The 24,031-nt window shown below is 41.0% G+C and overlaps 1 protein-coding gene across 2 annotated transcripts; it reads right to left on the bottom strand.

Moving 5' to 3' along the window:
- Positions 1–883: 883 nt before the first annotated feature.
- On the bottom strand, positions 884–23,026 carry pik3cd (phosphatidylinositol-4,5-bisphosphate 3-kinase, catalytic subunit delta). 2 transcript variants are annotated; one of them, XM_061736348.1, is made up of 23 exons: positions 22,787–23,026; positions 21,731–21,908; positions 20,112–20,340; positions 19,593–19,822; positions 19,091–19,267; positions 17,589–17,744; positions 16,602–16,688; positions 15,441–15,662; positions 11,060–11,156; positions 9,787–9,917; positions 9,630–9,680; positions 9,369–9,536; positions 7,722–7,843; positions 7,486–7,629; positions 7,271–7,370; positions 7,021–7,187; positions 6,738–6,847; positions 6,139–6,217; positions 5,891–6,058; positions 3,983–4,106; positions 3,705–3,850; positions 3,482–3,614; positions 884–3,395 (listed from the first exon to the last, which is right to left on the bottom strand). In XM_061736348.1, the coding sequence occupies exons 2-23, from the start codon at positions 21,869–21,871 to the stop codon at positions 3,258–3,260; spliced, it is 3,120 nt and encodes a 1,039-aa protein (XP_061592332.1). In that variant the 5' UTR covers positions 21,872–21,908; positions 22,787–23,026; the 3' UTR covers positions 884–3,257. The 2 variants fall into 2 exon arrangements, with proteins under 2 accessions (XP_061592332.1, XP_061592333.1); XM_061736349.1 differs by having other exon boundaries at positions 21,731–21,905.
- Between the last annotated feature and the right edge of the window lie 1,005 nt (positions 23,027–24,031).

The raw sequence follows: 24,031 nt of genomic DNA, 5'->3' as shown, positions 1-24,031 counted from the left end.
CATACACTATGTTGACTGCAGTCTTAAACTACGACGGTGTTTTGGATATAAAAATTTGATTGGCACACTGATGTGAGTAAAACTGTTCTGTACTGAAAAACCACACACTTGAGGAAGCCTGCCCCAAAACCAACATCAAAAAGACAGATTACAGTAAGCAGCTGCACTTTTTTTTTTTAATTAATTTTTTTTTTTTAATACTGTGATGAAACTAGAATCGAACTGTTTGGAAATATAGATCATTATATTTGGAAGAAAAAAGGGAGATGTTTGGAGGCCTTAGAACACCATCCTACCTGTGAAGCATGGGGGTGGCAGCATCATGATGCTTGAGTGCTTTGCTGCATTAGGGACTGTTCCACTTTACAAAAAAGATGGCATCATGATTATGTAAATATATTGAAGCAACATTTCCAGCCATTAAGCAAAAAGTTCAAACTTTGGCTGAATCTTGTAAATGGATCACCCCAAGCATACACCCAAGTTAGCTGCAAGACGGCTTTAAGATTTGGAGTGACTAACACAAGCCCCTTACCTTAGTCCTAAAAAACTTGTGGGTGGTACTAAAAGGATATGTGTGCCCAAGAAGACCTGCAAACTTGATCCAGCTCCACCATGTCTGTTGGGAGGAATAGGACCAAAATTCTAGCACGAGATTGACATAAACCCGTGAAGGTCTACCCAAAATATTTTTGCCAAGTTCAAAGTTTGAAGGCAAATCTACCCGATACTAACCAAATGTATGTAAACAGAGTTTACAGAAAGAAATTAAAGAACTAGAGAAAACAACTCATATTATTGTGACATTTTACTGTAAACATTTTTTCTACAACTTTACTGTCAGTTGTAGGAAAAGAAAACATTTGCAAGTAAATTTCCTGAAGCATACATTTCATTTTGGTTAAATTTTTACTGATTTCTACAATCAGCATGGTCTAAAGCTGCATACTTTGATTTGAAGTAAGAAAAAAAAAGGGTCTCTGTAATATAAACTTCCACAGATCTGCCCAAGAGGCCACTATTTTAAAATACAGGAAGATATAGAGGGGGAAAAAAAAAAAAAAGAAAAATGGTGGTGACCTTGCGGTTCTGGCTTTCACCCAATTATTCAGCTGTTTTTTACGCTGCAAATAAACAGGAAGGATGGTGAGGTTGCAACGTGTTTATTGGACATGTTTCTCTCTGAACATCGACTGAAGCAAATGTAAAAAGAGGATGGAGATGATTGTCATGTGGACGCCTGATCTATGCTGACAGACCGGACTATCTGCTTTAGCTGCACACATATAACACATGGTCTTCATGGGTTTGTACCGTTTGATTATAGCCACAGCCGACAACCAGCTCAAGAGACAACAGCAATATATTTCACAATTTCCAGACAGAGCGAGGGAACTCCAGCCTTGTGGCTCAAAGCAGCAGTGTTTAATGGAGCCCGCGTATGAGTAAAAGTGATGACCAATGTTTACAATCACAGTGAATGTTTCAGTAGCTAAACCTCTGTGCTGTGTCATCTACAGCTAATCCGTCTATGAGTCATTATGATTATAAAGATATGAGACCATTTTAAGCAAAATAGGAGTCCATGAAAAACAAAATTTCCCTTAAGACGAGAAGTCCTTGATGGATCGACCGCAGGATATACAGCATGTAAAGTAGTCTGCAAGCACCTTGAGGTTATCACACGGTACACAGCCTCATCTTTAAAAGAACAAAATTAAATTAAATTAAATTTCAAGAAACACTTTTGTGTTGCATAAGCTATATCAAAGTATAACATGATTGACATAAGCGTTAAATCTCTTATTTGGCACTTGGCACATTAAGATAAAAACACAATAAAAGTCAGTGCAAAATTTAAATAGACACACGCACACACACGCACACGCACGCGCGCACGCGCGCACACACACACACACACACACACACACACACACACACACACACACACACACACACACACACACACACAGCATCTCTGCGAGAGTACCTATCCTTTCAAACCGAGCCATATGAGCAGTAGCATATTATCCGTTCTGGCCAAATACGTGTGGAGTATTTGCAATGAGCATGTGGTCATTTCTATGTGGGGCTACAAACAATGGTTGTGTTTTATAAGAATTGTTCGTATATTTTAGAAATTGAAACCAAGAAAAAAAAATGAGGGAAGTGGGAAAGACACAAAGTTTCGTTGTGTGAAGCTCATGACTTCTTACGTCGGGACATTTAGGGGTTTAAGTAGGGAAATTATTTATTTTTCTTTTTTTAATTTTGATAAAAACCAAATGAAGTGACTCCACCTGTTTCCAGTGTTTTAAGGGGATGCCAGCTCCAACAAAGTGCTTTTTGTTTGAGCAAAAAAAAAAGCTGAAATGGCAAGTGACCCCTTTAATGCACAGTAGCCGTTTCAGTGAGAGCCGCTGGGCGACGCAGCCTGGTACTCATGCACGTTACCAAAATAAAAGACACAAGTTCTCATCCTACAAGAAAACCAAAATATTACAATACTTCGAGTGTATCGGCAAGCGAGAGGCAAGGTACCCTACTTAAAGGCAACAATGAACAACATTAAAGCAGTAAAACCCAACACATCTTTTTTTTTTTTTTTTTAAAGAAACAACAAACTTTTATGACTTTTCAAGTGCTTCAGATCAGCCATTTTAAATAAAATATGTTAAAAAAATACATAAAGAAACTATTGCAAAGAGGCAGCTGACACGAGCGGAAACCATTGAGTCGTCCAGGGTTTGCGAGCTACACGAAAGTCTGGAGGTGAAACCGCCACTCGCTTGTTGTCGAATCCTCTGACTGAGTTATGAGTAAAGTTTTGCAGTTTGCTCCTTTGCTGAGTCATGTAGTCCACGAGACAAACTTTGTGTTTCGGTGACTCACGGCACTCTGCATGAATAGTAGCGTTTTTTGACGAATCAAAAACACATGTACGACCTGGTTTTGAGATGAGGTCTTGCCAAAGCAAAGACCTCCACTTGTAGTCGGGAGGACAAATGAGAGCGACAGATCTCATTTGTGAAGACGTTGGTTTTGAAGTGATGCGTTGTGGTCATCCGATCATCTTTGGAAGCCTCTGCTTAGATGTTATTCTTCAGTGAAAAAAAAAAAAGGGCCGGCGACTTGTAAACATTTGCTTTGAATGCCATCTCATCTGTAATACAAAATGTTTCATATCTTCTCCCATTTCACAGCCATAATTTAAATAAAAGTTTTATTGGTGAGTTCACTGGCGCAGTGCTCTTGGCTCATGGTCTATTATCTTTGGCCATTGAGTGCATCATCCAGTTGACCTTTGTCTTCCAGCTTTCCCGCAAAGCTTCGTTGAACTTTACTTTGAAATTCTTCAGTGCTTCCTCCTCAGACCTGCCCAAAGCTAATGAGTCCTTAAAAAAAAAAAGGAGGGAGGGGGGTGAATATTCTCAACATGCTCCTCATCAATATTGGCAGCAGTATTTCTTCTGTTAAATACCTTCAGATATTGGATATCTTTGAAGGAGGTGAGCTCAGGCAGCCCTGCCGCCTTCATCATAGCGAAGAGGTTGACGAACAGCGTCCCGTTCCGACACAGGATCTTGTAGGCTTGCTCGCAGCACTCCCTGAACCTGGCAGCACGGAAACAAGAGTGGGCGTCCGTCACGAGAGCGTGACAGGACCTGGAAATGCATTAAACACGTCACAAAATGTCACTGCACCTCTCAAACTTCTCGCTGTTGTTCGTCTTTCCTTGCTGGATCACGTGGACGAAGTCGTACGTCAAGATAAAAGGCACACGCTCCCTGTTTATCCCGAGTTTCCGCTTGAAGTTGCCCAGGAAATGCCCGAAGTCAATGTGGAACAGCTACAAAGCAAAGGTTAAAATCACGGTCAGCAGGGTTCTGAATCACTGATCACAGTTATTTCTGATTAACTCAAAGGAAAGTGTAACGGCATGCAAACAGAAGCGCAGTAATGGCATGTGCGGTAAACCTGCCTGTCCAGTTTCCCGGATCATGATGTTGTCGTTGTGGCGATCTCCGATGCCCAAAACGTATGTGGCTACACAGTAGCCGGCGCAGGACAGCGTGAATTCCTCGATTGCCTGATCCAGCTTGTCCCTGGTGATGAAAATAGCCAGAGAAACAGGAAAGCGGTACATTAGAGTACACGTAAACATCTCTTATAAACAAGCATTTGACAAACACAAACACACAGCCTTGAGGAAGGTTGTCTTTACTGCTGTAGCATACTGCCTAATATAAAGTATTCACAGAGGACTTCCTGGGGCAGATTAAAGACTGACCGTCATATCCTCTCATAGTCTAGACTCTCACTGCGTTAAGCTTTTACTCCTTTTCCCTGCTCCGTTTCAGGCTTTGCAGCATTTCAAGTTGATTACCTTTCTGTGGTGTCGTGCGGTCAGCTGGAGTCTTTGTTGCCAACGCGACGCACAAAGGCTTATTCATTATATCTAACAGTCTGCTTTTTTTCTTTTTTTCTTCCCTTAGAGCTTTTAGAACAGATGAAACCTTCAGACTGCAGGGCACCAAATCAAAATTTACTCTCTTTAATGTTGCTAAATTTATCAGTGCAATTAGTCTTGATTTGTCATTTGTTTGAAAATGCTGCGCAGGAAAAGAAAAATAAAACCAGACGGATCACGTTGAAAGAGCACTTCTTGTGCTGTACGTATGCACCCTTTACCAGTCTGTTTGTATCCCTTCCAGAGGAAATAAAGAAAAGTTAAGCACCACATCGTGCCTCTTCAATTACGGCGCTAGGAATGGGTGATATTTTACCGTTAACGATATACCGTCAAAAAAATTCCCCACGGTAAGAATTTGTCATCTCGCGGGAAAAACTATAAATTCCCGTTGATGACGTTTTTGTGTAAAACTGATTTATGGTTCTGTGTTAAATCCACGCACAACCTGAAGGACGGAAGGAAGGAAGGAAGGAAGGAAGGAAGGAAGGAAGGAAGGAAGGAAGGAAGGAAGGAAGGAAGGAAGGAAGGAAGGAAGGAGAAAAGAGGAAGGGAAGAAGGAAGGAGAGAGCAGAAGGGAAGAAGGAAGGAAGGAAGGAAGGAAGGAAGGAAGGAAGGAAGGAAGGAAGGAAGGAAGGAAGGAAGGAAGGAAGGAAGGAAGGAAGGAAGGAAGGAAGGAAGGAAGGAAGGAAGGAAGGAAGGAAGGAAGGAAGGAAGGGAGAACAGAGGAAGGGAAGGAAGGAAGGAGAGAGCAGGAGGAAAGAAGGAAGGAAGGGGAAAAAGAAGGAAGGAAAGAAAGAAAGAAAGAAAGAAAGAAAGAAAGAAAGAAAGAAAGAAAGAAAGAAAGAAAGAAAGAAAGAAAGAAAGAAAGAAAGAAAGAAAGAAAGAAAGAAAGAAAGAAAGAAAGAAAAATTCCAATTGAATTGGTATTTTTTTTATCGTCATTTTTATCGTTATCGGGATAAATGCCAGAAATTATCGTGATACATTCTTTAGTCCATACCGCCCATCCCTATACGGCGCCATCAATTATTTTTTCTTTCAGTTTCAATATGTTACGTGTGATAACAGAAAGTGCAGGCAACAATCGCACGCCTCCCTCTTTACTGTCTTTGAGGTGAGCACGGCATACACCATGAAAACAAAGCTGCAACTGGGACACGGCTTATGACAGCGGCGTCTTCGGAGCACACGAGGCGATTCAATGTAGAACTGGGGCAAACCCCCCCCACAAAAAAAACATAACTATAGGTAGATGTGCCAACACCCCTGCTGCTGTGTGACCCTTCCTGTAGCTCAAAATAGAGCGTTGGTGCTGACACAATTGTGGTTATGTTTTCAGGAGTTAAAGAGGGTCATCGCGCCCAGAGAAGCTGACATTTTTAAGGCTTCTGAGAAAAACGTTCACCATCAACTCACCCGGGATTCTTAGATTTGAGCCAGTTGAGCAAGGCATCCTTTTTTAAGGCGGCCGTGGCTGCACTGTTGCTGCTGTTGCGCTGGATGTTGGCAATAGTGTCAGAGTTCTTCACCGCCTCGATGAGCCCCATTTTGTTCCCGGTGGACAGGCAGCCGTACGGGATCATCCTGTGAGCGCAGAGTTTAGTTTGTATCGAAGCTCTCCTCTCCTTCAACGGCTGTAAGTGGGCAAATAAAGCAGCTCCTACCTGAGATCCAGGCCTTCGCTCTTCCACAGCTTCTCCATGAGTTGGATCATCTGCAGGGTCAACATGTCTTGTCGAAGATCTAAAAGCAGTTGAAAGTAGAAAAAATACATTTCATTTAACTTTTTGATTGATTGATTGATTGAATTGTTTATTTCGAACACATAAAAAAATATAAGATTTTAAAACAAATTCAAAACATACAGAAAAAAAAGCAACAACAACAAAAACGTAATACAAACAGGGGAAAAAAAAAACAGTGTCCGAAAAGGAGCAGGTTGAAGTAAAACTTATTTAACTCTGCCCCTTTGTTACCTCTATCATAAATTAAACATAAATATTAAGAATAAATAGCTGCAATTACCTAATAGGCTACCAATTTTCCCATTGGTTGTGCCTTTGGGAATAACCAGCTAACAAACTTTCAACCGTTTATTTATTTATTTTTTGTTTTTTCCAATTGTTTTCTTTTTGAGCTTCAGTTATATTTAACCTTCCCACATATTTTTATCTTAAGCTTAATTTTTATGTTAAATGAAATTCAACTCCAGCTTCCGTCTGGACTTGAGTATTTGCTTGTGATCTATTAACTTGCATCTCACCATCTCCATTTTTGAAGATGATGCCCACCATGTCTCCTGGAGCTGAAGGGTTCTTGTACATCAGCCAAAGCGGCTTCATCTTGGAGTCCATAAATCTGCATTTATCTGCACTGCAACAGCAAAAACAGCCACTTTAAATACGTGCATGTGTTTTTTAACAGAGCTTTAGTATCCTGGTGAGAAATGAAGGTTATTTTGGCAGTATAATGCATATACGTGTGTGTGTGTGTGTGTGTACTTATGTGTGTGTTGTGTGTGTGTGTGTGTGTGTGTGGACACAAACCTGATCTCAGTGAGGAGGATGCTCGGGTTGAGTGGTGACATCAGGTTTGACAGGGCCTCCAGATAAGATTCCTGTCTGATACAAAGCTTCAGGTCCTCCACCGTCATCTTCTGCGAGCCCGACTTGACGATGTCACTCAGGGCCTTCATTTTTCCCAGGGCCTCGTTCTGAGAAGCAACGGGTTGAGGTTTAGAACCACAGACGTACGTGTTAAGTGGGTTCATGTCGGCGTGAGTGAGCGTTTGATCACCTGTTTGGTCAGGAGCTTCATGTGGTGGATGTTCCCCCTGCAGTAAGCCTCCAGAATCAGGCCGAAACGCAAACTTACAGATGGAACGTGAATCTCTGACCTACGATAAATGGAGAAAAAAAAACCCTCCAGTCAAACAAAACATTTCAGATGCATTTGATGACTTGAAAATATAAAAATTTTAAAATTAAAAAAATTCTTAGACTCCATCTCACCTGAGGTGCCAAAAGAAAAAGTGTCCTATCCTCCTGTTAGACAATGCCCTCTCCAGCAGGAATCTGGTGAGGTCGCAGTCTAGATAGGACTCGTACTTCAGGACCTGCACCAGCTGGATTAAGTATTGCAGCAGCTCGTCGTTACTGTGCCCAGAGAAATGTTGTTGACATTATTAGCACTCAGATCTGATTCTACATGGCGGTCAAACATGTGTATAGTGAAATTATTTGTGCACCTGAGCTTCCTGAGGCATCTAATCGTGAAAGAACGGACCGCTGGGTCGGGGAAACTGTAGTCTAAGAGCTCCAAAGCAAGAATGGCAGGAAGTTCGGGCCAGTTCCCCAGTAAACTCACCATCTGAGAAGAATCAGGCGAGGATTTGACCACAATTAAAAACGTGTTTGACTACATTGGAAACCTTTTGTGTACCTTTTTTTGTACTTAATTCCCCCTAACAAGAAAGATCATATCCTTCTACAGATGAATATTGACAAAACATCATTTAGTAGCAGTTAGGACTATGGAGGAGGATTTTTTAGAGGTTTATGAGTCTCTTAAGTGCAGGAGCGAAAAAAGGTAGAAGAAGAAAAAAAATTCTTCAAAGGTTGAATGACAGTAAGGTCACAAAAGGTCCCTGATTATAGCTGGATACCTTAGAAACAAACCAGCATAACAGCGTTCTTCAGTCCAGGTCCTCGGGACCCAGGGCCGTACATGTTTTAGATGCGTCCCTGCACATCTAAAACACATAAATGGGCCGTTAACAGACCTGTGCTGATGGCAACCCTTTCATTTGAATCAGGTGTGTTAGGGCAGAGAAACATCTAAAGTATGAAGGGCAGTGAGCCCAGAGGACCTGGATTGAAGAAAACTGTCGTATATTGTAAATAAACCTTTTTTCTTGTTTGTAATTGTAGCTGAGGTGATAAGAAACCTGATCGTTTAGCATGGCAAAGAAGTAGTCTTATTCCACTGGTCTCAGCCTTAATTTTTCCATTGACTTTGATTATTGGCATCCAAAATAGCGTGTAGTGAAGCAGGAATGAAGTAAAACCTATTGATCCAAGGTGTCATTAGCAATTCTGCAACCATCTTGATTTTTTATCCCTCTTTTTTTTTTTTAAACAGTGGCTCTTGGAAGCTCCTGAATGAGTCATTGCATAAAGCCCACCCCCACCTTGTTGGGATTGGTTCGGTATGTTCTGCAAAAGTGGAAATGGCTATGAACTGGAGTTCCAGATCCTTTTTGTAAGGGGTTTTCTGATGACACTAGTGATCAGAGAGCCGGATGTTAAAATCCAACCCAAAAATGCTTAAATGCTTCGCCTATATGTGCAGTGTCATAGTGTTTAGTTTGTGATATTACATTTCGTTAAAATATATTACTGCCATTCTTTTCTTCTAATTATCTCCGTAATGACACAACCTCCTCTTCTTATAAGTGAAGTGTCAGGAGATAGGGGAATTTTGTGTGAAACAAACATCAAAGACTCGTGCCAGGCTTTTATGTGGGTGCAGAGCCTAAAGCAGAAAGCTGAGCCGAACTAATTCGGCTGATTATCACTGTCCAAGTCCCCAGTTATCTCTGATCCTCTATTTCTAAAGCTGAAAACTTTTTTTTTCTGTCTTTTACAGCCTCATGATGGTTACTCTTCACTTTCCATTATGACATTTTAACAAAAATGCACCAAGAGTGTGTGTATCCCTCTGTAGAAGAGCGTTTTATAGAAGGTAGAACTGAAACGTATTTGTGTAAATGCACACATTTAGAGGTTCTCTTCTAGGTTTCCAAACCTACAACTTAGTTAATATGTCATCTGTTTTCATGCACTGATCAAACACTTTCAGATGGGTTTACAGAAACCGAAGACAAACTATTTACCTGTGCTACATCCTCGCGTTTATTCCACTTAGTGATGAGGAGCATCTTGGACAGACTTTCAGGATAAATGTCGCGGACGTCCGTGCGGAGATTCCACAGGAGCTCTTTCTCATCCTCGAAAAACTCCACGCTGTTCTTGTTGTCCATGATTTCTTTTAGTTTCATGTACTACGGGAAGCAAAATAACCAAAACACAAAATTCGTAAAAACGGCAAGAATCATCGTATTCATGCGCCTGCTACATGAACCGTGGAGTCTCACCTCGTCTTTGGAACAAAAGTGTACATCACCATTCTGCTCCTTGTGACATATCTGAAAACAGATTCATAATGTTTTTCTTTAGTTTTATTTTGTTTTTACTCATCTGCAGAGTTCAGTCTCCTTATTTGGCCAAATACCTCCTTTCAGGAGAAAGTACCTTCTCAAGCGCAGGGTAATAGAGGGGGTGCGGCCGGATGTTGGGGAAGCATATGAGAAGCCCAGCGGCACTGTCCACGTTGGGGTTTTTCTCCACCGTTCCCATCGGGTTCAACAGGTCACTTTTGTCATCTGTGATGAAGATGCCAAATATGAAAAGGTTTTCTCAAGGGTTTCGTCCACATACCGGCACCATGTCATCCTAAAATCCCTTTCCTTTAGCTAAAGCAGACTGCTGGGTCAAACCGGTGAAGTCAAAAACAGAAAGATAAAAAGATTAAATGTAGCTACAGTGTACTGAACGGATATGCTTATGAAACTGAAAAAAATTGGTCTTTCAATGTTTCAAAAGGGCTTTTTCATGCATCAGAAAACACAAAATATGCATCTGAGGTGTTTTTTTTGGTTAAGGTGCCACATGTTAGTGTTTTAGACGACTGTAATGGCGCTTTTATACTAGTACCTACTCAGCGCGACTCGACTCGTCACGCCGCGTATCACCTCCACTCGCCTTGTCCTCATTTATTTTCAACACCCAGATGAGAAGTGGGCGGGTTGGAGCGAAGCTGCTGTGACATATTTGATTGTGTGATCTAAACGGAGAAGACAACAACACTAAAGATGTAGAACCTGGAGGAGATGATATATGTGCTGCTTGGTCTGTGGCTTGTGTTCGATATCAAGTTAAAAAATAAGAGTGAAAGAAGCTTCAAGCGGCAACGCTTTTTTTGTTTGTTTGTGTCGACGCTGATGAAAAGTCCGTTGGGAGCCGCGAGCAGCTATGAAGTGACAGAGCTCCTGGTAGATCTTGTCGTTCCTTATCGCCCGTCTAGATCCCTTTTTAATTCTCTCCTCAGCCACCAGGTTTATGAACATCTGCACCTCAGAGTTGGATCACGAAACAGACGTTTGCGCTACCGTTGCCTGTTGAATAAAATCGCCGCGAGCCGCTCTTGCGCTGATTCCCGCTTCCTGACTCAAATGTCTGACGGCCCCGACCCCCGACCAATCGGTGGCGTGTATTGTGATGACGTCAGATACAGGGCCGACTCAGCACACTTACAACCTCGGCAGAATAGGTACAGAAAAAGTATCTACTCGGCACGCCTCCACCCGCATCGACCCGTAGTGTAAAAGCGCAAATCGGAGGCGAGTCGAGTCGCGCTGAGTAGGTAGGTACTAGTGGAAAAGCGCCATAAGTGTTTCCAGCACCGCGGATGTGGCAGCGAGTATGTGAGGTGTTTTTGAGAAAAGAAAGAAAAGGCATAAAATACCAGGTACAGAGGGCCATGTGGATAAGAGGAACTCTCCCGTCTTGAGCTGGTCCTTGTAGTCAAACACCATGGTGTTTACCCAGGCTATCGGACAGTCCTGAAAAAACAGAGAGAGTGCCAGGAAAGATGAGGTTTGTTTGTTCGCTTTGTAGACTGCAATAGCAATGCTGCAAAATCGTCCTGGTTTCTGAGTCCTCAACATCCATTTCTCTCTAAACTAATATCTACAAAAGTCAAGTTTTTGCTTATTCACAACAAAAGTAGTTTATTTGAGTTCAAATTAAGTCCTTCTTTCCATGTTTTTCTCTAAACTATAAGGTCAATTATTTCACAGCCAACTCATTCATATAACATTTATCAGATATTACAGATGCACGCTCCGCTTTTTGAAAGTTGCGATCTGATTTGGAGATATAACGATTCTGATATCAGAGGTGGGCTGTTGTCGTTTTCAAATGTAATATTTGCAATTTAAGTGTAAAAGTCGTCAAAGAAATAAACGTCTACATTAACAAACCTTTCAAATGAGTTAAAACAGCAATAATTGTCATTAACAAGATAAATCAAATTGGGGTATTTCACCATTAAAAACCTAAAAGGTTTGAATTTGAGTTTATTTATTAATTTATTGGTCGTAATGTTCTTCATTACGTCAGCATCAGCCCCTGATACTTATATCTGATCTGATCGGTTCCACATCTACCAGATTTAACTAAAAATCGTTAAATATCAAGCAAATCAAGCAAAGTTTTGACCTTATTAGCATGTCCATAATGGGCTTTGACTTGTGCACCAGTTGCATTTTCTTTCCCGATTTTCTTATAAGCCTGACCTGCTAATACAGATTTTGGGCAAATTCTTCTTCTTTTCTTCTTAAGAACTATAATCAATTGCATAAATTATCTTCACCAACAATAGAGGATAGCAGAGACTGCAGGCTGCATGGTTTGCTATTCTGAACTCTGAGTGAAAAAATGTTCACATCATCATGATGTTGTCAGTGATCGGGGAATAACATTAGATTTGTCAATATTTTAAGCTGCTTAGATGGTGTATTTACCAAAATGTTGTATTTGTAGTTGTAACTGGATTATGTGAGGCTTCATGTCTTACTCAAAGATGTGAAAATATGATATAAATATCGCTGTCCTGCTCTCATTAGTTATTTGTGCATCCAAGTGGTGAGTCTCTTTATAAAAAAATCGTCCGCTCATTGTTGACCCGTGAAAAAGAGATGCTGACCAAGACGAAGACCGGGAGTCTCTCAAAACGTGACTTTTGCAGCCTGTTGGTGTCTTGGTAAACCATTCACAGGAAAAAAGAGCATTGCCGCTCCTAAAAAATATATCCTGCTACATAAATGGAACTCAGTTCCAGGCAGTCAGTCGGTATGAAAATAACTCCAATTATTTACAGCATGAACTGAGAACACCCAGTTTAAAACTGAGGCGACGCACATAACAAGAAAAGCTAAAATAGCTCCTCTTCCGTTTGTCTCAACGCCGTCTGGCTGCAGGACTTCTCTTCCAGGCAACAGAAAAGAGAAGTGGTTCAGAAAGCAGAAGTTGTTTGAAAAAACACACCTGAGCAGCGTGTTAGGGTTGACCGCCCAAACACGCTGCCCACAGCTGTCAAAAACAAACCAGACTGAGAGCACAGCTGCACAAAAGGGGAATTTGTTGTTTGCTGAGGGGGTGTAGAGGGGGTCTTTACAGTGCGGCTTCACGCTATTGTTGAAGGGGATTTGAAAAAAGTAAACAACAAGAGGAAAAACCCTTCACTCAACGTCCCGCAGATCGCAACTGATTATCGTTACTCACCGCAGTAAGAGGTTGGAAATGACTTATTAGATGTTATGGATGATTATGTTACACCTGTTAGAATTTAGGCATTCACCTTGTGAGAGAAATTTAAACAAATTCTAAACATTTAATATTTTCTGCTATACAGTACGTCAATGTTAGTTTACTTGTTGATAATAGATGGATAATGCCTTTTTTAATGCCAACATGAAATGGAAGATAAACAGCTAAAGTAAATGGATCATTTTTTTGTTTAAAGATTAAGGTCCTTCATGTGAGCTCTGATTAAATTCAGCAGGTAAAGCGTCACATTTAGGAGCGACCATCTACAACACAGCGGCACTTACTGACACTTTCTTCCTTTTCTGTGGGGGAATTTGATTTGACCGCAACTGTACTAAATATGCAAAGTGCATATTATTTTTATCCAAATAAGTGAAAAAGTAATATTTGTGTAGCTTATAATGTTATAGATGTGTCTGACACATACAGTAGGTTTTTTTTTTAGGCAGTATCTTCCCACAAAATAATTAAATTAAAAACTGTCACTAACATCTTATGATTTGTTGCAACAGAGAAAAGAAACTAATCCTCACATTACAAAAGCTGGGATCATGCAACTTAGTATATCTAAAACACATTCCATTTTGTCAGAATGACTTATTTGATTGTTAAAATATAAGGTTGTTTTTTTTAAATCAATTAACTGTATTTGAGACAAATTAGACATTTTGCACTGTTTTATTCATATTTTACTTTCCCATGTCCATAGTTATTAATCTTCAAAGATATTTTACTTTGCTTCCATTTAAACCATCTAAAAATATATAAACTGCCCCTCGATACCTCGGGGGGTTGAGCGGGTGCCGCTTACAGAGGCTGTCGCCCTCGTGCAGCCGGCGCAGGTTAGAGGCCTCTCGCTCTTTCCTGCATGTCTTCCCCTCTCTCTCTATACCCATTTCGTGTCAATAAAGGCCACTAGCAACAAAATATAAAAAAGATTACCCACACACACACACACACACGTATATGTATATATACACCGTATACATATATATATATATATACACACATCAGTAAATGGCCTGATGCCCTACTCAGAGACAACCTGTCAGGCTGTTACAAAAAAGGCCAGGTGCCAGCAGAATTTAAAAAATGCACACGCAGTAAAACATGAACAGAACAACCTTCAGAATCTCCATCACATTTAACACAAAGACGATAAAAACTCGGCCACACTTCGGAGAGTAATTCAGCCTTAAGCTCATGACAGGAAACAACCTTATTCCGCAGTGTTTGCTTTGTTTACCCAGACAGCTGAAAGCAAAGCAGCTGGGTAAGAGCCACGCTGCAAAAACAGCCCCTCCAAAAGTAACCTAATATTCCTAAATCCAGTCAAAATTGGTTTATTTTAAGCAAACATAGCTATCCCAATGGGGTAAGAAAGCTTTTCCTGAGCAAAATAGTCTAAAATAAAAAAGGCTTAAAACAACAAAAGCTTTCTTAGAAATGTGCAGTGTAGAAGCTTTGTTGCCATTGATTCAGATGGAATAGCACTCCCCTACCCCCCAAAAAAGGGTTGAGCAGACTGCAGGAGCAGTAGAGAGTGACAGATGGGCGGCTAAGTTAAAGAAAACAAATAAATCCAATTAACTATATATGCAATGTTTACTTCAGGCTTTTTTTGTTTGTTTGTTGATGCAGTCATTTGATTAAAGCAATAGAGATATATAACAGACAAACTGAATTCATGCTCTTGCAGGATGTCGTTGACCATAGTGTGAACCCCAAACATGAGTCTTTAAACAACTAGCAAAAGCTTCAAATACAATTGTGAATAAGTAATGTTCACTTTGATCTTTAAACAGCTAATTTCACCTAGGAGTTTAACCTAGTCATGTGTGCTTACTTGAGAACGCTCCTAACATGTAAATGTATATATAGACTGTTGATTAGTGTATCTTGAGACTGACTTTTGTGGATCATCTTGGGTATAAATGTTCATCCCATAGTTTTCAGATCAAGCATGTCCATGTCCACGTTCAACAACCGTGTCTTTAATCTAATTTTATGCTGATGATACTGCTTTTAAATCTGAACTGTCCTACGTCTCTGTGGGCTCAATAATTAAAGAAGGCAAAAACAATCTCAGTGAAAACCGCCCACATTTCAGCTGCGCATCTTTCTGCCATTTACACGCCTAATGAAATTCTGAAAAGGCTGCTTTGTAATGTTTTAAACTTGATGTCAAAACTTGCAATAACGACTGAAGATTAGTTTGAAATTCCTTGAAAATGCTTTCCAACTGCTTCCTTCCTTGGAGTGACGAGCAGATAAAAGGGCTAAAGCGGATGAAATGTTAACCGCAGCCTTGCCACTGAGCGCACTTGCACAACCAGACGCAACAGCAAAAACACACCCACACACTCACCGCCCACACTTACACACTGGAGAGGAAACTGTTGTATCTGTTTGTGCCTGCTAACAAATTCACACCCACCAGTCTGAAAGCTATCCAGCTCAATAACAAGTTGTACACTTCAGCTCCCCCCCCCGAAACGGTCTCTTACAGGACTCACCGCTTTCTTATTCTTCTTTTTGGTGCCCCGGGGCTTCTTGTTCTTCTCAATGATGGCGTAGAGCGCGAAGCAAAGGCGGCTCATGCGGGGCAGGTCGGACACGTTGATGTCAAACTCCAGCTTCTGATCCCACAGCGGCTCGGAGCACACCGCCACCTCCGAGCTTGTGACCACCTTACAGAGCAGCTCGCTCCCATTATAGAGACCGGCCTGCACCACGAGCTGGAGAAGAAGCGTGCAGCGATGATTAGGTGAAAGCGTTGCTTGAGGACAACTGGTGGAAGATCTACAGAGTTTGCAATAGATTCTGAGCTTCCTGTGTCACTTGAGATATGAGTCAAAGGGTCGACATGATCATAACAAACTGGTCGAGATGAATTACAATGCAATGTGGAGTCATAATAACTGCATATTATAGAAGCATCAAGCTTCGGCACATTGCACAATTAAGATAATCTAAATTTACAAAACACAAGAGCCAAGGTTGTGTGTGTTTTTTTTAAACCCCAGCCAGCCAGCTGCAGATAGGACTGATAATTACGTGACAGGACAAATTATCCATGAGTCACGATGCCGTCAGACAGCTGCCGGAAGTACACTTCCACTTAATAACTAATTGAAACAGACAAACAGTTACATATGGAACAGAGTTGAAAGAGCAGACTTATTTGCCCTTGCATTGTCATTCTTTTCTTTTTTTTTGGAGAAAGCAAAAAAAAGAAAAAAGAAAGAAAGAAAGTCACTTAAAGGAGATACTAGATGAGGCAACATCTATTTATCAATCATTTACACAAGAAAATAACTGGGAAAACACTGTCATCTGGCATATTTTAACAAAGTGCATGTAACACTATAATTTAAAAAAACAAGTGTGTGAGTGAGAGAAGGGAAGAGAGCATAGTCTTTCTTTTTCTTAGAATCTAGGCCTCAGAATGAGATGCAAAACCCAGATAGGCCCTCCCCACTTCCTGTTTTCAAGTTTTAACCAACCGCCTTCTTGAATTATGGGAAACGTGTGGTCTGGACCATGTGACCCACTGTCTTTTTTACATGTCAACTCTTCGTTTTCTACAACTGATATTGTGAAAACTGGTAAACAACTGACTGCCGCATTTCATTGAGCAGAAAGGTGAGGGAAAACCCACGCAAAACCGCACCAACCTTCATTCCCTCGTCTGCATTGACTCGGCTGCCCTGCATCAGGTGAATGCAGAACGTCTCATTGATGGACCAGAGGGAGGAATTGTTCTGTTGCAGGAAGGAGTCAAAGGAAAGGAAATGACATGTCTTCCTCTCGCATTAAAACTGCATTCATATACTGTAGCTTTCACTGGAGTTTAAGTCATGAAACTGTTGCAACAATTTCCCCTTTGGCAACAGGTTAAAAAGAAAAAACAACCTACACTTTCAAAAGAAAAAAAAAAGAGAGAACAACGTCTTAAAACTGTGAGAAACTCCCAAAAGTCCTCCAGGGTACTTAAAAGTTCATTGGGAGGCATTTTTTTTGTCATTATTAGATGCTCATTTATATACCGTATTTTCTGGACTATAAGCCGCTACTTTTTTCATAGGTTTTGAAATATGCGGCTTATACAAAGGTGCGGCTATTCTGTGGATTTTTCTTCCACCGCTCGGGGCGCTCTAACCGGTATTACAATCAAAACTAAGACAAAATAAATGCAAAGAAGAATACGCTACTTCTTCTTTAGCAGATATAAGTAGAAGCAGATTTCAAACAGATAAATAGATAAATAAATACCGGTTATTTTCTCTTGGTTCTGTCCCGTTTTAATCAGCAAAGTTGCTGCCGTGTTAAAAGACACTGTTAGGAAAGGATCTATTTAGGTACAAACATGTACATCATTTACAGTTCAAAATCCTTCTGTACATGTAGTAAATATCTAATCTAACAACAGAAATATCTGCGGCTTGCATATCTTTTTTTTTTAAATAGAGCGGATGCAGCTTATATACAGGTGCGGCTTATAGTCCAGAAAATACGGTAATCTCTTTTAAAATAATCTGGTTACTACTATTTTGTTATTTATGCTTTAATTTTAAATGATCTACATGTGACAATGTCCCTGGAGGGTTTGTGATAAGGAGAATAAGAAAAACGTCCATCTCGGCTAACAGAAGACTTCTCACCTTCTTCTGGGGCAGAGGAGGGGGTCCGGACTGGGCGCGACCTTTGTACATCTGGTTGGACAGTTGGCCCTGCTCCTCCTGGTACTTGTTGATGGTGGAGTAGTGCACCATGGTGACCTGAGGGGTTTGGCCATTTCTCAAACACAGCACGATGTACTGGGGGGGGGGGGGGCGACGAGAGAGAGGGACAGGAGATGAGCAGGGACATAAGAGAGCAATCTTTGCTTACTGGTACAGCCATCAGTCGGCTAACCCACAGACATTTCCCAGCGTCCCGATAGCACCGGCTAACTCCTGAATGCTGTTCATTTGCTGTAGGTTAATGCAGTCAAAATCTCATTATGTGTGGATGGATGCGGTTCCTCTCTGAAAGGCTGCTCGACAGATATGACTCACTCCCGCAGGTAACTGGAGTTTCAGAATCAACCGTGGAGACTCCTGACTCTCCTACCCCCCGCTCTTCTGATCTGACAATCATTTCAGCAATTTTGGACCACCTGCAGAGGCAGGAGACCAGCTGAAACGTTGTAAAAGCATTAAGTAGCAACGCTAAGATTACTGCAACTCTATCTGATTAAAGGGGATTGATGTTAATTCTGAAGTTCTTTTAAATTATTTTTGTCATATTTGATGCAACAAAGGGAAGGGAACCAGATGATATTTCTAAATTGGAGGTATAAAATGCTATGAAAATAAAATAATAAAAAATGGCACTGCTGCAAATCTGTGCAGGTATTCAGCGATGTCAGAGAGGACTGATTGAGGCTTCCAGCTGCTCTGAAAAATGCTTCTTTATTACAAAGGAGAATGTTGGAAAAAAAACTTTTTTTTTTTTTAAACTGGAGTAACTCTGCAGCAAACCCCGAAAAACTTGTGAGTGGAATTCAAACGCAACAATTGTCTCTGTCAAGCTTATAAAACTGAGTCCTTGGAATAAATTGAACTAAAGATTTAGCCAGCCAATACTTAATACCTTGCAATAAAAAAAAAATACCGCTGTATCTCCTTCTCTTATCTGCTCATTGTGCTGCCTCGTGAAAGCAGTCATGCAAAGAAAAACACGGCCAAAGACGGACAAAAGTGTCTCACGAGTCAATGTTAATATTAACTCACTGTGAACTAAGGTGCCCTTAAAAGAGTCCATATTAAGCTCAGGAGCCTGTTCATAATTTTGCTTTGCCGCACCTCCAGTTACCCTCAGGTGGACACAATCTGTTTCAGTTTCTGTGTCTTTAAAGCCCCAAAAGGTCTAATGTGCTAGCCAAACACCTGCTTATTCTTTGTTCAGTGCATGCCAAACAAGCCAACGGACTGGCATTACGCAAACGTGTTTCATAATGATGTTGATGAGAAAAGCTGATTTTCACAACGTCACTACAAATTTTTTTTATTTTCTGATCAGACTTCCAAAACCATGTGAACTCACTGTTCTTTAACAGAAAATTGATTTTGACACATTAAGATAAATGTGTCTAGTTTTCATTGTGACGTCAGTAACTCACTTTGAACTGGTTCAGCGGGTGTTTCCCATAGATGAACTCCCATCGCCCGTTGACCTGTAAGACGTAGTCCTCGGGCTCCTGCCGCACTGAGCGGAAGACGGTGGCCTTCTTCTTCAGGGCGCTCCTCATCAGAGTCGCCGGGAGGTCCTGGGGGTCCTGCTGCAGCACGAAACTTTCCTGGAAGAGCCACAGGTAAGGTGGTTAAAGAAAAGGAGCCAGATTTACATAAAAACCTCACAAAATTAAGCTTTGAATGTCATTGGATTTTCTGCCCGAGTGTTGTTTTGAATGTAGTGTTTGCACAGTAGGAGGGGGATTTCCAAAGGTGCGCACAGTTACTTGAACGCATCTTCCACAATCAGTCAACACAAGGTGGAATCACCATTTTTCCAATCAAAGGTACTGTGCTCTCCGTGGGCTTCACTATTACCACTCCTTTAACCAATAACATTAACATCTTGACTACATGACTCATTACAATCACTAAAGCAGAGCAACTCACATCGGAAGCCTCAAACTTGACATTGATGAAAAGCTTGTTGTGTTTTGACTTGAACCGGCCAGCAGCCGGTGAGAAACAGCGCGGCTCCAGGTCGCACGAGAAGCTGTACTCCATCCACTGTTTCCACGGCAAATTCTGCCGCTCCTGAGCCTTTTCTTCGCAAAATGTGCGCAACCTAGTTCGAAATTCATCCACCTCATGACTCTTCTGGGCTTCAAACTCATGCAGACCTGAAAGTTTGGGGAGAAGTGTTACGTTTATTTGGAGATTCTTCTCCCTGGTTGAAACTCAGGCAAGCATATAATCCAAGAATTAAAGAATCAATGTTACGCTTGTTTATTTTATTTTCTAAGATGACTAGAAAGGGTCTATGTGACTTTATGCTGAAACTAACTGTCATTCTGCACAGTACAATATAGCAGGTCTTGTCAGCTAGTGTCTAAAATGCTCCGTTCAGCTTCCAAAAAGGACAACTGGACTTTAGTTGCATTTAAAACTTCTTTAGGAGACGCTGCTTACCTTTGCCAATCAGCAGGCTGATCTGGGCATTGGTGAGTTTCTCTACTCGGTCACCCTCCCTCGCCACCAGCCTCAGCACACACATAAAAGGCCTGACGTCACGTATCCGCCTGGACTCCTCTTCCAGCTCTTCCCTCTCCGCCGTGTGGTTGATGCAGGTGAAGACATAGCCGTCAGGGTCACCAAGACCATCGAACAAAGCCTCACTGCTGGCCTTTTTCCAAACCATCTGAAATGAAGAAAAACACAAACAAGATTTCATGACGTGTAGCCTACAGATTCCTCCCTCTGCAGAGTTTGAAAAAGGACTCGAAAATAATTAAAAAAGAGAATTATAAAATGACAAGAAAAGCGTCAGCAAACATCAATAACTCAATGGGAATACCTGTTGGCCTAAACTGAGCTTCCACTATCCATGACTGCAACTGCTTTATGGCACGTTTTCATTAAGAAATATAATCTAAGATGATTAAAACAGTGTCTGCTTTCTGATGGTCTATTGTGTAAAATGTTGTGGGACAGGGTTATTTCTGAGTTTATTAACAACATTACTGCCTAATATATTGTTGCAACTGTATTACATTGATTCAAAACAGATGATTTACTTCTCTATGGTTATTCAAACATATTACATTTTTAATGTCTGTAAATATTTATTTGAGGGGTGAATGGCACATCAAATAAAATAAAGAAATATCCCAGATAAGTATTTAGACACCTTGTAAATGTCTATAGCACCCTGTGCATCAACCAGGTTGTGATGTGGAACATCATAACTTGTATGCATGCATTTATTTATCGTTTTATTTAAATGTAAATTCTGATAAATGACAAGAAAAGCATCAGCAAACATTGATAACTCAATGGAAATACCTGTTGGCCAAAAACTGAGCTCCCACTATCCATTCCTGCTACTGCTTTATGGAACATTTTAATTAAAGAAATATAATCTAAAATGAAAAAAAAAAAGAAAAAAAAAGAGAATTATAACAGAATGAAACCCTCTAGTCGAGTGTTGTTGAAGAGCAGCAAATCTGCAACAGATCCAGATACGTCCTCGAGCAAGAAAATGACCCTGACAAATTTTTTTGGGGAACATTTATTAAAACCTCCTAGCGAATTACCATGACCAGAAAGGCATTTCATCTTTTAATCATCTTCACGGTTTCCAAGAGACTCAGTACTTAACACGGCTAAAATCAAACAGCATGAAGAGGCAGGACTGTTGGCAGAGTCACACTTCACAGCAGATCCGCCTCAGCAGAGAGCTGGCCGCACTCGAGAAGAAATAACTCCCTCTCTAATAGCTGCATCAAACCCAGCAAGCCCTGTTCGGGCTCTGGTGTGTTATAATGGCTTTAATATCAGAATTAAAGGTCAAATGATCGGTTCAAAAATGTGTTGAAGATGTAACGTATTTTTGCAACTGCGGTCATCTGAGCCTCACTGCAGGCCTGCAGTCAATCAATTAAAGTCTGTTAGAAATACACTGCTTTCTTATGATAGATGCACAGCATACGATTGCAGCTCCCCTCATGCATCAGTGAAAAACAAAACCGGGCTTGAACGATCTTTGAGGTCAGCTATCGATCATTAGGTGGTAATGTGAGGAGACGTACTTTTTTGATGGTTCTGATGGTGTCGTTTCGGGACACTGGGAATTTGAGGAAGATCCCAGTAGGCAGCAGGAAGTCCATGTTGATCTCCTGGTCCCCCTCCTTCTCCCACTCCTCCTGCATCCCATACTTCCCCGGGGGCATGGTGATGGCCTCTCATTTACTGTCAGCTCCCCTGCTGCTGATCGGAGCACGGCACAAAGAGGAAGTACAGTCGGGGTTAACAGGTCCACGGCAAACGTGTGCTGCAGTCGAGCATTAGCTGTTCTGACAGTCTTGTTTGTTCCAATGCAATTTACTGTATATAATGTTTATATCTCATAATTATATATATATTTTACTTTTTTTTTACCCCTCCCCTGCATGTGTGTGTTAAGTATACTGCTATAAAGTGAGTTTCCCCATTGAGGGAGAAATAAAAGATTATCTTATTTTAAAAAGCTCTGGATAACTTGTGTTTCTGGTATTTATAAAATACATGAGCCATACCATTTGGGGGCTCTGCCCTCTCAATGCTCTCCTAGTGCTGCTGGGTCTAATGCATCTAAATTAAACTAAAATAATGATGTATTTAAGGCTGCACTAAAACACAGTTATTCCAGTTTTCTTTGTGTGCTGTTAGTTTAAGATCTGTAATGTTCCGTCTTTTGCTTCCACAATTATTAACCTTTACTGACTCAATGTTCTGTCAAAAACATGTGCTCAAAGGTCAAATAAAGTGAATAAACACCACCAAGAATCTCCATTGCACTTATAATACACAGTATAATACTACACACTGTTTAGTAAGCTGTAGAGTCTTAAACCGGCTGAACTTTATTTAATGGCTTGCCTTAATGTAATTCTACACTATTGATTTTGGCAAGAGGAAACAGAAACATGCTGTGTTTTAAATAGAAGCTGCATTATTAAAATGAGTCCCAATGTCGCCAATACGGATCTTGGATTCGTTGCAGTGAAAAGGAAATTAAAGTAGACGGTGCTCTCTCTCTCTCTCATTGGAATAAGAACATTTTACACAGAACAGTGTGTGATGATGATGGGGAAACGTCCTCCAACCTGTTGGCGCACACTTCTCCTCAGCTCTGCGAGCCGCTCATGTCTGCACGGCTCTACGGCAGCGAAGATGGAGGCGAGGACCACGCAGAGAAACGTCCCGCCATCCGTCAATCCCACAGGTCAGGTTAAGGCGACCAGACTCACAGATCCACGTACTCGAGCGGGAGGCTGCTTGGGTTCCCGTGAGGCGGTGAAGGGCTTCCTCCCGGCGGGGTTGGTCTGCGAGGATGCGGCTCCGCTGCAGCAGCTCCAGCGGCCAAGGGACCGTCTGCAAAGAGCAGGCTGCACGACAAGTGCAGGGACCTCCTCCTCTTCCTCCTATAGGCTGATTTATGGTCCCGCGTTAAGTCGACGCAGAGCCTACGCCGTATGGTACGCCGTAGCCTACGGCGTAAGCGCTGCGTCGATTTAACGCGGCACCATAATTCAGGCTTAAGTGGAGAATGGAGAGACTGACGACTGCTTTTAGTTTAAAAGTTGAATTATTTCATGGAATTTGATAGCTTGCTCCAAATATGCATATGGAGGTATGCGCCATTTGTTTTCTTGTCGTTGAAGGCATATTAATTGTTTCACATCCCTAATAGGGCTGTTCGATTATGCCCAAAAATAAAATCTCGATTTTTTTCTCTCAAAATCCGATTTTCGAATACGATTACGATTATTTTGTGAATTGACAAAAGGCAAAGAAATGATTTCAAATATGCTGTTTTTTTATTGAACATTTGCCCCATTGGGCTTTAAGTGCAAACTTTGCTCTTATTAAACCAAAAATGAATGAATAAAGTGCAAAACTCAGTAAAATAAGTTGAAAAAAAGTTTTAAAAAATATAATAAAATATAAAATTTTATCTCTGAAAAAAAAAATCAGCAAATCAGCACTTGCAAACATACAGTAAGTTATATTTCCAATTAAATAAAACAAGACATTTTCTAATTAAACTAAACTGGGTCTTTGCATGCTAAGTAATAATGCAACCCATGAAGGAGGTAGAGGTGTGTAATGTCAGTCATTACATTTGCTATTCACATTTGCTATTCACATTTGCAAGTTTTTTGCAAGGAACACGAGCCGGTCTACCGCATCTGGCTTGAGGGATGCCCGGTGGCATGTTACAACCTCCCCTCCTACACTAAAGAGCCTCTCCCATGGGGCACTTGTCGCAGGTATTGAGAGGTATTTCCATCAATCATTAATATGGTATCAATCATTAATATGTGTGCAGACAAGGTTAAAAAAATAAT

Source organism: Cololabis saira, chromosome 12, assembly GCF_033807715.1.
Source record: "Cololabis saira isolate AMF1-May2022 chromosome 12, fColSai1.1, whole genome shotgun sequence".
Classification (NCBI taxonomy): domain Eukaryota; kingdom Metazoa; phylum Chordata; class Actinopteri; order Beloniformes; family Belonidae; genus Cololabis; species Cololabis saira.
Note: the sequence above shows the minus strand (reverse complement) of the source record. Positions and strands in the feature narration are given on the sequence as shown.